Below are 14,660 nucleotides of genomic sequence, written 5' to 3' on the forward strand. Positions count from 1 at the left end.
CCAGTCGCCATCAATCTAACACACACACACACACACACACACACACACACACACACACCCCCCTCCAACCGGCTAGGAAGAAAAAGGGGAATGTGTGATATTTCCCTGAAGACCTTTTAAATTCCTTTGAATGTAAAAACACATCATTAACGTTCAGCTGTTAATGCATAGTGAGAAGAGAAGTTTGATGATATCATTTGAAATGAAAATGAAGATTATAGCCACTATATATAGAATACATATATATGTATTCTACATATAGTGGCTTTAATAATGTATTCAATATAACATGCTTGGTCAGAGTTGTTCCATTTTTTAAATAACAGATACCTCAGTTAATGTGTGCCCATCATCCACACCTGGTTCAGACAGTTGAGCCTGCAGTCCATCGGTGACCGAACATACAGAAATACTTTATGATGCTACAGCATCACACAGACCTTACTGCATGCATGTGTGTCCAGTGTGTGTTTGCATGTGCCCACGTTTGTGCATTCATGCATGTGTGTGTGTGTGTGTGTGTGTGTGTGGTGGGACTCCCCTCTGTCCCCCTGCAGACAGCAGAGCATTGAACTATACCATCATAGCATGAGTCACTGGAACATTCTGTGGCTCTGAGGGAGTAAATCGCATTTGTTAGCTGTTCCCATCTGCCATGCAATGAGGCAAAGAGGAGGAGAGGAGTAGGAGCCACACAGACACATACGTTGAGCTGATGTGTGAAGTTAGTTTGTGTTTGGACAAAGATAAAACCCACATATGTAGATTTAACAAATGTCAAATGTAAGTGATAATCTGTTGAATGTCCTTTTTATTGTTTCAATCTTCGCTGCTCTCATCGCTGAACTGCACTTACGCAGAGATCGCCTGCCAATCAACCAGTGTGGGTGGGAATAATGGGCTTTTCTTTTGGATTTTTATTAAAGCAGTTTCTTAGTTTCTGCAGCTGGTGTTCTTTTCTTTATCTCGTCAGCTTTGGTGGCCATATGGGCTAAAGGCACACTCCAAATGTGGTTTACAACCATCCAAGCCTCGCAACATGGTGAATGCATTTGCTATAAAAATGATTAAAAAAAATAGTTTTTTCTTTTCCATCAATTACTTCCGTTTTAAGACATAATTTAGCTTAGCATAAACAGGTCAAACATTTGAAGTCCTTATGCTAAGCTAACCCTCTTCTGGCTTTAGCTTCATATTTACGGTACAGACATGAGGGCGATATCAATCTTCTAATCCAAGTCTTGCAATTTTTTGCACATTTATAGATTTATGGTTTTTCAATGAGGGAGAAAAACTTATTTTGCCAGAAAACCAATACCAGACACAAATTGTTATTACAATAAGTATTCTTATGTGAATTAAAACAGATAGGAATTTTAAATTCCTATCTATCAGTTTTGAACCATTTTTTATCACTATAGATCAATACAAACTGTAACTGTTTGCAAAAATAAAGATTTAATGTAAAGTAAATATAAACTGTAAACCATGAAACGTGGATCCAAAAGCTCATCAAACTTATTGTGAATCACTTGGATGGTCCACCTCAAAGACACGTCATCCCAAAGAGATGCACTGATACCAGGTGTAGTAAAGAGGGGAAGCACGAGCGTGCGTTTCCTCCAGGTATGCTGCAGTCAGCACATCAAAGGTGATGTTGGAGTGGTGCATTCGAGCGTTTGCAGGTTTTCCTGACCACTGCTAATGTGATTTGTACTCGACCCCGGCGAGCAGAACGCATTCTTACGCTAACGCAAGCGCCGTGATGATATCGACCTGGCACACGCATATCTCCGTTCACGTCTCGTGGGTAGCAGCAGCAGAGCTGCTTTCCTCTGACTTTCTTTGATGGAAGAGTGAAGAAAAACCTGAAGTGAGGACTTTAAATATTTATGCTTTTGTTAAATTTAAGTTTCCATCATGTTCTTGACAGGGACACGGTTCAATTCCTTAATCTGTGAGTGTTTTGTGTATATACAGTATGTATATATAGTTTTCTTACCGTCAACAAATCCCATAAAAAAGGAGCAAAATTGTGTGTAACCAATTCCAATCGTGTATTCCTCTGAGTCATAGAGCTCAATTTTCTATGAACAAGACGTAGGGCATTTCCACAAGACAACATTTAGTCTGTCTTAATCGAACTCTGGTGAGGCGAACGCAACAAAACAGAGAGGCGGCCTCAAACCGCTTTCAAGCAAACCCAAGTGTGGCTCCATTGCAGTGAGAACATAATCTGACCCAATTGCAGGAAGTGAACCAAAAAAAAAACGCAGGCTGCCTGGACGGCCATTTGCTGCACACAGGTCAACGACGGGTTAACATCAGTGGGAGAGGACTGATGAGGGCCGAGATGTCAAGTAAATATCGAAGAGAACATACAGACGTCCACGAAAAGAGGGACATTAATACAAAATTCAACATAAACTGAAGGACAAGGAATTGGTGGGGCCGTACATTGAAGCGGCGTTTCTTTGAGCTAAATGCTAACACTAGCGCGACAGCAAATTCACTACGACATTGCTAGCGGGCCGCTCTTTACCAGATGTGACGTTTACAACGTTTACCATCTTAGTTCAGCATGTTAGCGTGCTAGATATTTGTTGTGAACGTCATGGTGTCGCTAAAGGAAAAGTAATGGAATCAATAAAGTCGGCAAGATGAATCCTCTTGGGACCATGAATGTCTGTGCGACATATTATACCGATCCATCCGGTAGATGTTGAGATATTTCACAGGCTGCGTGAAGACTTTGACTTACCGGCAGACCGGCATTGCCACCCTAAAGCCAATCCGCCTGCACGGCTGTAAACACATCAATCAGCCAAACTGTTGAACTGACTGACATGCTCCTTTACTACCGTAAACACACACACAAGGTGCAGCTTATTTTGACTCGACCCCCACACACTCCGTACTTCTTCTGTAAATACTCAGTACAGCAAATGTGTATTAATCCACAGCTGAAAATCTTTGCTAAAAAATTGTGACCAGCTGTATTATGACATTATTTTGTCTTTTTATTTTAATGAAAGTAAACACCTGTGACCTGTTTTTAACAATCCTCAGTAGGAACGAAATTGGCCGAGAGCCGCAGACAGGTTAAAGAAATCGGAAAGCCATCCTTATCGTTTAAGTGACACAGCTGAAATTAGAGGAAACGTGTCGATGAACTTGTTTTGGAAAATTCATCCGACTCCATTTCCAGATGATGCAGAGGCCGTTAAGAAGCTGCCATTACGCAGCCAGGATGAAGTAACTGCTGGTTTTGCTTTTAGCCTCTTTTACATTACAGCGAGATCCAATTCCCATTGACTGTCTCATTGATCGTCTTTCTTGAGCGACATTTCCCTGTTCCATTAAGCGAGACCCCGGGCAGAATTCCCTCACAGCCTATTAGTTGGATTTTATGTAAAGGTTAAGGCCATATCCGTCCACACTGGGGATCAATATTTCAGCTTCTCCACCTGTCGGTGTATCGCTTCAATAGCCCAACAGATCATTAGAAAGCAGAGAATACTGGATGAGCACATGCAGGCTCGTACTGTACTCACCCTTTATCTTTGCCAAAGAATATTTAATCACAGTTTATATTGTTGCGTTTTACTGAATGGACTTCGGATAATGACATTAAAATTAAATCATGGAGTTAATACCTTTAGTCATCGGAGCATCCAGTGGGAGAAATGGGCTCCACAGAAAGACGACTGGATTTTGTGCCCCATCACTAACAGGGGGACTTTTATAGGCCAGTATGAACTGGAGGACTAATTACAGCGTTTCAGTTTACATTGTTTGTCATGCAAACACAGGACATTCACCCAGGAGAACGCCGTTTGGGTCCCGTCTGAAACCAAAAGTGGAGCCGACTTATTTTGCGTTATGCAAGTATGTTACGTGACACACGTAACACGCGCTACGTAACTGAAGCTACCAACCGCTGAGCGCGGCGAACGGTGCTCCTGTGGTTCTGCACTGGGTGGCTCACGTTACCGCGGTCTTGGAAAGGGAGGAGTCAGCGAAAGGGGAATTCAGTTGGTTGCAATCTGCAACCACACCGCTAGATCTCACTAAATCCTACACGAGGCGCTAAAAAAGAGACTCCTTCAGCATGGAGTGTGCATCACATGCATCGTTCAAGAGCTGAAAACAGGGCTGTTTTTAGAGATGTGTGGTTCTCACAGGACAGCGACGCTACAAACTTATGATGATCTTATAGAACGTGATGCATTAATGTAGATTAAACTAGCCAACAGTATAAAAAGGAGTTTTAAAACTACTATAGCAGTAAAATGCAACATGCACATTAATGCTGCAGTAATATGAATCCAGAGACATCATATATAATAGTACAACACTGACAGGGAACATTTTAAATGCACAATGAGTGCTTTTACTTTTCATACGTTATGTAAACTTTCCTGATAATACATTTTGAATGTACGTTTTCATTGTAGTAGAGTATTTTCACAATGCGGTATTAGTATATATTACGTCGGAATTCACTCACTACTGGATAAAAGCGACCTGCAATCAAATGTTATATTTTGTTCATTAATTCATAGTAGTTAAATCACATTTTGCTTGTTCAAAGGCTTACTTTTTCCCCATACAACAAGTTTTTAAGCCTTAAAAGGGTAAATCCACACTGAATTAAACTGAGCTCTCATCAGAAAGACATCGATGGGAAGCGTGACACAAAACCAGCCTCTTCTCTGTTCCTCAGCAGCTAATGACATAAGGAGGTGCTATTAGCCAAATGCAGGAATACTTACCTGAAACGCCATTTCAGTCGTGATACTCACATTTGTATGCTGTTATATGATATTCTCTGCTGGCGGGTGAAAACTCTCTCCAACTTTTACTCCATTTCTTTTCCCATACAGTGGATGAAGGAAAGACTGATCTGCCGTTAGCTGTTTGCAGTCAAACCTCTGCTATTTTCTGTGGTTAAACAAGGAGGTTTCTCTAAAAAAATTCAATGTGAACAGCGCAAAATAATTAAAAATCACAAAATAATGTGTAAAAAATGCATGCTTTATGATCCCCTCATGGGTTTCAACCTTTGAGCTTTTAGCATTGATCTGACCACACACTAATCAGCCCGGTCACAGCAGGTGTTTTCGGTTAAACAGCTGATGGAAATCAGTGACAGTGACATCTCTGATTGAGACAGTTTGAAGCCACAGAGAGCAGCGGAAGCTTTCTGATTTTAAGTGTCCTGTGTTGGTCTGATGAAGTGACGGAACGTATGTAGCCTGATGAGCCACGTTTTCAACACACAGGATCCCGCATGTGTTCATTTCCTCACTTGGGAATTATTTTAATGGCACACATTAGTGTATTGCCTTATGCAGATTTTTCATAACCGGTGTAAAAATGTTAAATAAACGCATCGGCACATTATATAACCTGGTGAATCCGTCTTAATGAATTATCTGGCGATAGCGATGTGCTTTCCTACGCTGCGACAAGTGTGTGGATGAAGCGTTTAGTTTACTTTTTTCTTAGCTAGTTAGCTAGCTTGCTAATTCCACCGTGCTTTCATGCAACAGTTACAGATCATAAAAAGCACCAAATGAACTGCTGGGCTTGATCTATGTTAGGCTAGCATCTAGCTGGAGTGTTTTTAAAGTACAGTTCATGATAGCCTTTCAATTAGCTAATGCTAATTGTTAGCATGATGACTATTGTTATGATTGTGGTTTGAATTATGATTGTGAAGTCAAAACACAGTAAATAAACCGTTATATATCATTTGATAATTTTAGTTTACACACAAAGCTGGGATATGTGTATGCTAGTGATTCACATTAGCTCAAGCTACGCGTACGCTAGCCATTCGCATTAGCACTAGCAACGAGCTAGCGCTTCGCAGGCTTATTGAAAGGGTAACGGCTGCTCTTCACTCATACCCCTTCATCCACAGTCATTGGTTGGTGACCGAAGCTGCATCTATATACGTCGTCCATATCAGCAACTAGCTCAAATTCAATTGCAATAGCCCGGTTTCAACTGGTAGAGGGCAATCATGCATATTTACAACACAATAAGTATAATTTAAATACTAAAATATCAAGATTTGGACCTGAATCCATCAACAACACTACTACTCATATACATTGGGTTTTATTAGAAAATAGTTTGGGGTTTATGTTACCCTTTAAAATGTCAATGCAGTGTTTTTGAGTCCGAAAAACATTGTGTGTTGATACTCAAGTGTATTGATGCTTACACCCCGAGTACACATTTACATACAGCTCATTCTGGTTACAGTTCTTCACAGATGTTACCTGCATCTGTCAGGTGAACACATTTGATACGACGTCTGGTATTTTCAGCGGAGCCACCATGATCATTCTGCACATATGTACAGTAGAGTGTTGCCATCTGTGGGCCTGTTAAAATGAAACATGAATATTCATACCCCTTTCATAAAAATGACATGTATTTACATAATCTGCGTACTGTGATGATTGCTATATAATTTCACACAGATATGAATATTTTCACATTTGCATGTGAACATTCACGCGCCGCTTTAGAGTGAATGTTATGTTATTTAGCGACGAGATGAAGCAGTTTTTCCATTTTTACTTATATTTACTGTATTTCATGTAATTTGTTATGTATTTGGGTATCATTTTGTGTTCTTTGGGCTGTGATATAGTCAAAGCCATGTTGTTTACTGGTATTAGTTTAAAATGCTAGAAAATGATTCTTTATGGCTGTTGACAGACATTTAGATATCCGATATTTCATCAGTAAAAACCTTTGACTATATGTCACCAATATGAAACAAGAATTTTGAACCAGGTTTAATCCAACGTTCACATTTCTGATCTAGAAATGTATGTAAATTAGCACATATTTAATTATATAGTGCCCAATTTGCATATTTAAACATAAAATGACAGAAAACTTGTAACACAAAAAAAGAATTTATATTATAACATAATGAATTAACTTGGGGAGTTTCATTGTGGTATCAGTTATATTTTTTACCCTGTTCACCTGGAATGCCTCGCTGTCTCTCAAATACATCAAGTCGTGCGAGTTTGTAAACAAGATGTGGATTTACAAGACTTTTGGCAGTTGATAACAGCACCATCTGCTGTGGACTGTTTGTCACTCCCACACAAGATCTGGAGGCCGGGAGGAGGAATTCATACGAACAATCTGTCGTTTCGACACACTGCACAAACCCCCGGGGTGTCATTCTGTCTACATGCATTTTCAGAAAAATCAAAAACGGGTTGCCCAAAAGTTTCAATTGTTTTAATTGCAACGACAAATGGAAAACAATACGCGGAAGAGTGTGAAAAGTGCAAGTGAAAAGTACAAAGCATCAGTACGAGCGACATTTGTCTTGTAAGAGGTATATGTTGCAGAATAAAGGCAGAGCAAAATCATTCACAGGGTGGTTCAGGTGATATATTAAAATGTTAATTCATTAGATAGATAAATAGATAGATACTTTATTCATCCCCAGGGGGGTGAGCACTTGAATTAGCACTGCTGCTATTCTGTTATGACAGTGTGGACAAAAGCACAGAAGAAATGTTTAAAGAGAGAATTAAAAATAAAAAAGCACCATGTCTTAATGACGCTGTATGTACTAAAGCTTCAGTGGTCAACAGTTTGACATAAACAGTAATAAGTGAGTCCAGCAGAAACTGAAACAATGTGTTTTTTTTGGGGGGGATCCTATAAACAGATGAGGCCGTTAAAGATGATTAAAAACGTGTCACTGTGGAATTACGTCAACAATCAGAACTTCATGAAATCGCCCGTCCGTCAGTCTGTGCGTCGACTCAGTCGGCCTTCTTCTTGATGCGGAGCAGCTGGGAGAAGCTCTGCAGAGCCCAGCACAGCAGAGAGAGGGAGACAAAGGCCTGGACAACAGCGGCAGAGAGAGAGAGAACGGGGTCAGGAGCAGATAGGTCACATCGTGTTTCCTTCAAAATGATGAACGTGACGCCACGCAGAGTGTGAAGACATACGGATGAAGTGTTATTCAAACGTTGAAAAACAGACAGCAGCTCTGTTCTCTGAGCGAGTTTGAAAATCTGCTAAGAAGATGTTGAAAGCATTATGGAGCTGACAGCAGAGTTTGAAGGTGGACGTGTAATAAAATGACAACATTTGACAATGAATCTTCCAAAAACTTGGTTTATAAAATATTGGAATTATTTCTCAGATCATAAATTAGGTTGTTTTGTGATTCGTACAGCCCAAAACGATTTTTAAGTTTATGATCACAGAAAAACAGCAAATATTACTATTTGAGAAGCTTGATCCAGTGAAAGTTTGGCATTTAGTTGATGATTATTAAATGATTATTGCCTTATTAGCCTTTGTAACCTGAACTTGACTTCTTTCCTTTCATACGTTTTTTTTTTTTTTTTATTAATTACTGAATTCAAGGCCTGATTAATCTCAGAGTTTCTCTTCCATTTAATAAGGCTCATCCTGTTTTTAGGAGCTTCCTGATATTTTTTAACATACTTCAAAATAAATTCCTTCACTCAGATTATAAATTATAAGATGATAATATGCGTTTAGATTTTTGTGAACCTCCTTAAATGTTGCAACCTGTTTTATGTTTATAATGTGTGACACGCTATTAATTAGATACTGCTTTACTAGAGACAAGATGGAGCATATTCCAATTTGTACGCTGCAAAATGTTACACTGAGGAAAAGCAAGGCGGATTATCACAACCCAAAAAGAAAACATGACATAAAACGTGTGACAGGTATCGTTCGCCACCAGTCATCGCAAAGGCAAACACTGAAAGTGAATCTGTAATTGAAAGAAAACAGTGGGAGACTTCGCTCTCAGGATGAGGGACTCAGAAAGTGGGCTCAGGGGTTAAGGAGCAGGTCTTCTCCCCTGATGCTCTCGTGACGGGGTCAAAAGGGTCACCGCCACGGGGGGACCTCGCTACTCTGAGAGGGGGGGGGAGGGGGCCTGAACCCGCCCTCCCCTCAACCCCTCGCTGCGTTCTGGCCCATAAACTGCTTCCTACATCGCAGCTCAAGCCAAAACCAGGCCGCTGTCCATCAAATGCAGAACAGCCTGATGGGAAAAAAATCAACGTTTCCTCCTGGACACGGCAGCTGTTTTCCTCTGAGACAGACTCGAAGAGAGAGAGAGAGAGAGAGAGAGAGAGAATAACGCAGACCTTTTCTACCTCGCTCTACCTGAAAACTGCCCCCCCACTGAGAAACGGAACGGTTTAACGATAGACGAAACAAAGCGACTGATTAAGGGTGTTTTCTAGTGGCCTTGGTCCTTAAAGTACCTACATTAAGGATCAGACAAATCTGCAGTTCAATGCTTGTATTTGGTAGTGATGACATGCAGCAAACAGTCCAGCCAGCCGGGAATCGAACCGTGAACCGGCTCCTCACGGCGTTTGTCTCCATGTAGTTTTCACCGTAACATATCGGCTTTGGAGTCGCCCCATATCTGTAGTTTTAAAGTCCAAATCAACCAGATGCGAGATCCATCACAAGACTATAAAACCGTTGAGAACAGTGGAAGAATTAAAGCACTTTTACATTCGTACTGTAGGCTACTGAAGTACAATTTTGTGGTACTACTTGAGTATTTCCATTTTACGCCACTTTATACTCCTACCACACTCACAGGTGTACTTACCTAAACGCATACAAAATGATGTGTTTATAAAGTCTGACGTATTTCTACAGATTTAACTACCCAACAGTATACAAAGCAGTTAAAGCTACAGCTGTGATTATAATCCAATACCATAACATTCAATAATACTGTCATCTATATTATGAGTACTTTTACTGTAAATACTTTAAATCCACTTTCCTGATAATACTACTTGAGTGCAAGACTTTTACTTGTTATTGAGTACTTTTATAGTGTGGTATAGCTACTTTTACTTTATAGGATCGGAATACTTTTTGTACCACAGAATAGATGCAACATGAGAAAGAACTCTGGTGTACTTGATACGTTTGAATAGGCGATGAACAGCTGATACTGTAGTCTTACTTCCATTGGAAATATTGTCCTTTTTTACTCCACTACCTTTTTTCTGATTGCGATAGAAGAGAATAAACAAATAATCTTGTGAAATATGATGCATTTCTATGGAATAAACTACACAAACAGAATTATCTCCATTAGCTGGTGAATCTGAACTCACCAAAGTCGTACAAAAACACAAAAACACAATAACAAAGGAGGCAGCGGTAGACCAACAACGGTAACATAACAGTTATCTTCAATGGAATCTGGACAACCTGCTGCTCCTGGTAAACCAACTCAATACAATTTAACTTAAACAAGAAGGCTAAAAGTCTCAATTAATTGAAGAAAAAAACAAAACAGATGGAAGATCACAAATACGTGAAGTTGCATTGTGTTCCATCTCGGAGACGGATTGGGATCGGGAGGCTTGGCAGAACCTCGCAAATCACATTTCAGTCCGACGGAGCGAAACACGACAGACGTTTCTATCAAAGCCGCATGTCGAGGCAAAAGGAAAGGGCACCTATTTGACTCTGGATCTCTCCCCATCCAGCCCCGCTACGCTACACTTTAATGGACTCTGTAGGAAATCCATGTGGGACAGATTACATTGTGGAAGGAAGCGGGTTTGATCGTCTACAAATAAGCACTACGGCGAGACGGCAGCGGCTCCCAAAGTAGAGATCTCAGCAAATCGACTGGCACTCACTTTGTTTTGGGCAGAAGGTACTTTGTTAAGAGTAATGCAGTACAAAAAAGCCACGGACATGTGGCTATTGTACATTTACTCTGCCTCTTTGTTGAGCTCAGGGGAGATGGCTGTCTTTCTTTGTCTTTTTCTGTCCAACACTTCTTCTGACCCACTTTGACATGGTAGCATGTGAGGTTAATGTTTAGCTTTTTTTCATAGAAATTACAATGTGGTTAAGGTTAACTCTCAAACCTCAAAATGTTTTCTTGAAACAATCAAAACTACACGGTTTATCTTAAACAGAAGCTGTAAAAAGTGTCATTATCTTCAGATTTTCATCTTTTCCGATGGTCCTTGAACGCGCCATGTGCGACGGCGGCTTCCATCGTAAAACGCAACCAAAACAAAGCGAAGAATTGTGATAGTTCATCAAAAATATTTTATTCTAGTCGTCTCATTTAAACTCCGCAGTGGATAAACTATTTGCTTTAACCAGATCGTGTAAAAAGCGTTGAATTCTGCGCTCCTCGACGCAACTAGGAAGCCATGATTGATTCGGTTGAGACCAACGGTCACGTGACAAAAATTTGGACTTTGAGGGCACATGGAGAAATGTTGGATTCATAGATTTCCATTGTTTTCCAATTTTTTAACAATACATTGTTATGCTAATTGCAGGTTTATGAAACGCTCATTTTCACAAACTCATTTTTGTCAGGACTGCTGTGACTCCAGGTGGCTAGCTAGCTCTGGCTATCATTCATCTACGAGAGGTACGGACTCTCCCGCCGGTGATGAGCTACCATCTCTTTCACAAGACATGAAGACATGTTGGAGTGATGACTTAACAAATGAAATAAACAAGGATTTGGACAATTGTTCAGCATACGAAACGACAATTAATATGCTCTCCTCAAAGCTACCAGACTCCATTAAGACAAACAGTTATTTTAAAACACACCTCGCCTCAGACTAGACACAAAGTAAATGAAAGTAATCAAAACTATTTTTGGCGGTCTTTCCAGTCTGCCACCAGCTCTGGTGTGAGAGTTTGAAAAAGAGACAGAATAAGTTAAAGAAATTAAAAGAAAAAGTAACCAGATAGCACTTTCACTGTTTACTAACCGTTGGTGACGTCAAACACACACATACACCAAATTTTGGTGGAAAAACTGTAAAATACTGTTTTATTAAAATGTCCTAAATCCCATATAAAACATGCTACATCGCCTGTATTAAAAATAAGAGTTTAGGAAGCTAAACAGCTGCTTCATCTAAAAAAAATATATCCCCGTTCTGTTTTTTTAATGCAGAGTTTTAGCGTCCCAAGATGGTGTCAACGCTGTTCTAAATCTTTTGCCTGACAAGAGTGAAGTTCTGGCACCTCATGGTCAAATACAAAAACCATTAAATAACGGGCCATCTGCGGCTCCAACATAACAAATATCCGCATTGAACTTCAGAACAACGCCGGTCACCTCTACAGCCCTTTAGTGGGCTGTTGACGGATATAGAGCATCAAGCAGATACACCAAGCGGAGCACCCCCCCCCCCCCGGAGACGTCTATCTTCCAGCCTTCAGCGGGTTAACGTGGCAGAGCCTCGCCGTCCTCAGCTGCAGCTGCACTCGTGATTGAAATGAAAACAAGGCAGAATGGCTGCTGTCAGACGTGTGATATATGACCTGTAATGGGATGTTTCCAGAGCTCCCTCTCCATATGGCTGCCTACAGCCCACCAGACCTGGACCGAACTGGGTCGGAAAATAACTTTTGTCTTAACCTGGCTGCAGAATCGGAGTGGGCGGAGTACAGGAGTGAATTGGTGAAAATAAACCATATTTAACATATTTCTTTATAAAGTTTGATTTAAAAGATAGACAAGAAAGAGACAAACAGCACTGCTCACTTATCTGAACACCAGCACTAGGACTCAACAATGAAGTATTAAGTAACACACAAGTCTGTAGTTTCACTGTTTGCATATTCTTTCATTTTAAAGAGAATCTGGCTGATTAGCAGCTTATAAATACATTTTTGGGACGTTTTCTCGACATTTTTCTTTCAGTAAAGAAAACGAACAAAGATGAAGTTTAGGATGAAATCAGTTTAAACTGATTTTCTTCTTTAAATCAAATCCCAGTATATTTAATTGTTACATATACTGTATGTACTGTATACCCATAAAGACACAAACAGTACACACTGTAAATATACTTTAAATCTTTAAAACAGATGCACATGAAACGCACACAGGTGCACCAGCACGCGCATCATATACAAACACTTTTGAACATACATAGTTCTACGCAAGTACACCTGCACATATGTCTGCACACACACACACACACACACACACACACACACACACACAAAGAGGACTTCCTGTCTGTTCATTATGAGCAGATATTCCGTCTCTGTGCGCGGGTTGTTTGAGCAGACTCAGGAAGGATACGCGGAGCAGGTTAATGTCCCACCAGAGAGTCAGTGTAGTGCCTGCTCTGTAGCACAGCCATGAGAAATATCGCCGCCATACTCCCACACACACACACACACACACACACACACACACACACACACACACACACACACACACACACACATTGCAGCCAGACAAAACACATGTGAAAGTGTAGCAAAACACAAAGCGGTCTGATGATACGCCAATTTAGAGTGATACAGTTGTTTTAGAGGTTTTCCTCCTCACATCTGGCGTTTGTTCTCCTTTACCATGTGTCCGCCGGAGGGTCACATGTTAGGTCAACGAACACTCATCCAGGACTCTATGCCTCACCGACAACACGAGGAGAATCCCCGAGAGCAACCCTTTATTTCACTTCAGACCCCGGCAGTTTGGCACCGCGTGAGCCTCAATAGGAGAACTCTTCACCTCGTCGTTAACCACGCGTTCCCAAGGTGACCACACTGGTAGACCAGACGGTGAAGAACGCATTAGTCGGATGAATTGTGAAAGCGCAGAGTATCGGGCACACGTCCAGGAAGGGAGGGCGACGGACAAACACAAAACAGGGTGGACAAGCGTTTGGCTTTGCTTCCGCAAAATCAAGCCCAAGTTGGTATTTACAAGGAGCAAAGAGACGGTGGTTGTGTGAATAAGTTCAGTGGGATTCCTCAGAGAAAAAGTGCAGATGAACGAGTCTCTCCTTCCATCCAACCACTCATTATCATAAAAACATTCCCACTGTGGAGTTTGGTGCCAACTCTTCTGCGTAGAGAGAAGCTGCAATCAGCTCAACAATGAGAAGAAACAAAATGTCCCGTCTTTGCCAGCTTGTTCCAATGTGTTTAACAAAACATGCTGAATGAAGAGCTACTGCCTAACTTATGTTTATTTGACTGAAAATGGGATCAGACAAACTTATTAAAAGACAAAAATGTAGCTCCAAAGACAATACTTGATGAATGGCGTGAGGCTGAAGAGGCGCCACGGGGCAGAAACTGGAATTCAGTGCAGAAATAAACACCGAGCAACTTCAAAAAGAAAAGGATGTCCGTTCTGAGAGGATGGTTCAGAGAGGGAGAATAAGGCCTTGGGGAGTCAGGCATTTTATTTTATTGGTATATTTGGTAGGGACAGTTTTCCATCTGTAGACCCAAGGTAGAATGTAAGGTTCACAGGATATGACCAAAGTACAAGAGGACAAGAGGATACCTCAGAAGCTCACATTATTGCCTCAAAACCAAAATGATTTCTTTACCCAGGGGCAGTTGAAGGCCTCTGAGAGGGGACAGAAGTATGTCATATATAAGGAAGGTTGCTACGGCAGATTATTGAAATTTCAGATGCGTGTTCGCCTAAACTCAAAAAGACGTATAGAATCAGAAGTCAAGGTCTTGAGCTGTCAGGTAGAGCCGCCTTAAGGGCTCAGCAGGGTTCCCGCGCCACCAAGGCACCGTCTCCTCTGTGGCTGTGCGCTCCTCGTCTGGAACACTTAAAT

The 14,660-nt window shown here is 40.9% G+C and overlaps 1 protein-coding gene across 1 annotated transcript in view; it reads right to left on the reverse strand.

Moving 5' to 3' along the window:
• Nucleotides 1-7,263: 7,263 nt before the first annotated feature.
• The window catches only part of agmo (alkylglycerol monooxygenase), a 44,043-nt gene continuing 36,646 nt past the window's right edge, over nt 7,264-14,660 (reverse strand). Inside the window, exon 13 of the mRNA XM_068736033.1 lies at nt 7,264-7,895. Coding sequence (XP_068592134.1) covers nt 7,815-7,895 — 81 coding nt within the window. The 3' untranslated portion in view covers nt 7,264-7,814. The remainder of the gene's footprint in view (nt 7,896-14,660) is intronic.

The sequence above is a fragment of the Cebidichthys violaceus genome, unplaced genomic scaffold (assembly GCF_023349555.1).
Source record: "Cebidichthys violaceus isolate CVI_PGR_0920_01 unplaced genomic scaffold, fCebVio1.0.p SCAF_7, whole genome shotgun sequence".
NCBI classification, from domain to species: Eukaryota; Metazoa; Chordata; class Actinopteri; order Perciformes; family Stichaeidae; genus Cebidichthys; species Cebidichthys violaceus.